Below are 3,456 nucleotides of genomic sequence, written 5' to 3' on the forward strand. Positions count from 1 at the left end.
AATGGCTTCCTCCTTCTGCTTCTCTTTCCTACACCTTCTGTCTCAGAACCAAAACCAAGAACAAACCCAGGAAAGGACATGTAGAGAGATGCCAGTTCTACATTGGCTTGTTTGTTTAAATATAGGGTGTCTCGCAAAAGAGTATGCAAACATGTTGAATAATTATAAAGGCAGAGTTTATTAAAATATATTTTATTTAAAAAACTGAGCAATCATCTGTTAAAGTGTGTATACATTTTAGGGGGACTCCCTGTATTAACATTCAGCCATGTCTTCTGTTCAGTCAAACCTTCCAACCCCATCAGGATGAATAATTCATAATCTTGCTTTATATAAATTACATAAAATTCCAGCTGCTACCTGCTAGCTGCTAGTTTGCAAACCATCCTTCTTCCTTCTCTTTGACTAGCTCATTGGTGGTACCTTTGAAATCCTAGTCCCTAACTTAGGCCCCAGAATCTCTTCTGGACTTAATAGAAGACATAGATCCCAAGTTTAAGAACATTTTCTAAGACTTAACATCTCTCTTCTATCCATCTCTATTAGCTTTCCCAAACTCAGTATCCTTGCCCTGGTACAAGTGCAGAGTATGGCGTAGGGCTCTCTTGACCTCCTGGTTGCGCAAGCAGTAAATTATAGGGTTGAGCAATGGTACAATGACAGCATAGAGTACAGAGACCAGCTTGTTGGTGTCAAAAGCTGAGAGTGCCTTTGGCCGGGCATAGATGAAGATACTGGCTGCATAGAAGATGACCACAACAGTGAGGTGAGAGGCACAGGTGGAAAAGGCTTTATGGCGCCCAGCAGCTGAGGGGATGCGCATCACCGCACCAGTGATGGCCATGTAGGAGGCCCCAGTGACAGAGAGCGGTCCCAGCAGGATAAAAATGGCCAGGACAAAGTCTGTAAGCTCTGCTGTGGACGTGTCCGTGCATGAAAGGTTGAGCAATGGGGAGACATCACAGAAAAAGTGGTTGATGAGGTTGGGACCACAGTAAGAGAGGCGACAAATGAGAAGAACTTTGACCATGGCGATGCCAAACCCTCCGGCCCAGGAGACAGCTGACAGCTGCACACACAGTCGGCCAGTGACAATGACAGAGTAGTGGAGAGGATGGCAGATGGCCACGTAGCGATCATAGGCCATAACGGCAAGAAGGACACACTCAGAGCAGGCCAGACCCAGGAAAAAGTAGAGCTGTGTCATGCAGCCCTCAAAGGAGATCAGCTGTCCATGGCCCTGCTCAGACCCAACAAAGCCAGCTAGCATCTTGGGAATAGTGACAGTAACATACCAGATCTCCAGGAAGGACATATTAGCCAGAAAGAAGTACATGGGTTTGTGGAGGGTGGGGTGGTTACTAATTGCCATGATGATGAGTGTGTTCTCAGTCAGCACCAACACATAGGCCAGCAGAGAAAAGGCAAACAGTAGTGCCCGCAGTGGCGCAGGAGCTGGAAAGCCCAGCAACACAAACTCACTGACTCTCCCACTCTGGTTCCTCTGTTCCATGGGGTCAGTCTTGCCCACTGTTCTTCAGGAGGGAGAATAGAGTGTCTTGAGGAGGCATCAGCAAGAACCCAGACTTTCTCCTGGTGGCTTTATATTGGTAGAATGCAATGCATGTGGTGTGTATAATTTATCCCTGAGCTGAGGCCGCTGCTCTCTTCTATAATCCGGACAAAAGAAGACAAGAATTAATTGCTTTGTATTGGGGATAGGATAGGAGTCTGTTTTGGCTTGTGGAGAAGCATGTATTGATAAGCACCAGGTAAAGATGACTCTAGCTGGTCCCTGGAGAACATAGATAAAAACAAGAATAGTAAGAGTCTGAGATGCCCTAATATGAAAGTTTGTAAACTGTATTGCAAATCTGTTTTGATGAAATACTTTACATAGTGGAAGAATAACAATAATATGTAACACAATTGAGTATTTGCTATGTAGTATAGTCATTTTCCTAAAATGTTTGCAGATAGCAATTCACTTAATCTTCAGAAGAACCTTGAGTTGTACCCCACTTAATATCTAAGGAAACAGACAGAGTTAAGTGACTTATTCCAGGTCACACAGATAGCAAGAGGTGGAACCAGGAAGTCAGGACCTCAGAGCTCCCAAAATATTCAGACAAATGGAAGAGGAACTATAAGATACATCCTGGATTTATACCCAAGAGAGGGAGTCTTTGAGGCTCAGCTAGGGAAGCTGGTCATTTCCTGCAAGGGAACAAAGTTCCAAAAGGTCAGCACCTCTAGAGTGAAAGTCATACATAACGTAATATTTAAGAGGAGGATCTGGGATGCACCTAGAAATCATATTATGAAGCAGATTCTGGATGGCAACAGATCTGAGATTCCCAATGGTTCTGAAAGTTGTGCTATCTTGGAATAAGACTAGACTTTCCTTTAGTTTTGTTAAAAGCTAACAGAGGCACATTAATTTTTTTTAAGAGTTTATTTGAGCAAACATGAATTCAACTCAGGCAGTGCCAAACTGAAAGTGCTTAGGTGCCCTCCTCTAACAGAAGTTAGGGGCAAGGCTTCTATAGAGCAGATGTGAAATCAAAGCAAGGACATTATGTGACTGGTCAAAGCTTAAATGGTTGCCTTATTGGGGAAGACCTAGTTGGCTGTTTATGATTGTTTTGAAATATGGTTTTCTTGGTTATGATTGCATTTACAATTGACTCCTGCTTAAGTGTTGCGTTGTTTACCTTTGTTGGCTACCAAGGCATTAAAGCCACCTAATCTAATATCTTGTTTAATTATTTTGACAGTATCAAGACCAATATAAAAGCTTACATTTAGTAGAGTACTCTCTCTGTTTACTTTGGTGTCAAAAATAAAATTTGCTCTTTTCAAACTCCAAGCCTCTTCTGGATCTAATGTTGACATTTCCATGTGGGAGTTAACATGAAGAAAAGATTGGTGTCCCCACTATTGCCTCTGTGTGCTTGAAGCATTGGAAGGGAGTATGGAAATCAGAAAGGAGAATTGGGAGAGGAGATAATCACCTGAACCTGTGTGCTATTTCCCCTCAAGAAATTCTTTACTTTTTAGTTTTGGGCCTGTTTCTATGAGGTTAGCAGGAGCCAAATGTGCTCACACTTCAACCTGCAAATGGTTTTTTCCCTGCTTTATTGAAATATAATTGGCATATAATGCTATATAAACTTAAATTATACAATGCGACGATTTCATAAAACTATATCATGTGAAATGGTACCACATAGGTTTAGATACTTCATGTAATCACCATTTCATTATTGTTATGGTGAGAACACTAAAGCTCTACTCTCATTGCAAACTTCAAGTATACAATTGAGTATTGTATACTTATAATATACTGCTGTACATTATATCGCCAGAAATTATTCATTCTATAACTAAAAGTTATATGCAATATTACTCACCCATAAAAGGAAGGAAATCCTGCCATTTGTAATGACATGGGTA

At 41.6% G+C, this 3,456-nt stretch overlaps 1 protein-coding gene across 1 annotated transcript; it reads right to left on the bottom strand.

Moving 5' to 3' along the window:
• Positions 1-529: 529 nt before the first annotated feature.
• On the bottom strand, positions 530-1,513 carry LOC103294664 (olfactory receptor 226-like). The gene has a single exon (XM_008151081.2). The coding sequence runs from the start codon at positions 1,511-1,513 to the stop codon at positions 530-532; it is 984 nt and encodes a 327-aa protein (XP_008149303.2).
• Between the last annotated feature and the right edge of the window lie 1,943 nt (positions 1,514-3,456).

Source organism: Eptesicus fuscus, chromosome 13 (assembly GCF_027574615.1).
Source record: "Eptesicus fuscus isolate TK198812 chromosome 13, DD_ASM_mEF_20220401, whole genome shotgun sequence".
NCBI lineage: Eukaryota > Metazoa > Chordata > Mammalia > Chiroptera > Vespertilionidae > Eptesicus > Eptesicus fuscus.

What these genes read in the sequence shown, in the direction of transcription:
- LOC103294664 (XM_008151081.2), bottom strand. Translation starts at nt 1,513, where the DNA reads ATGGAACAGAGGAACCAGAGTGGGAGAGTCAGTGAGTTTGTGTTGCTG.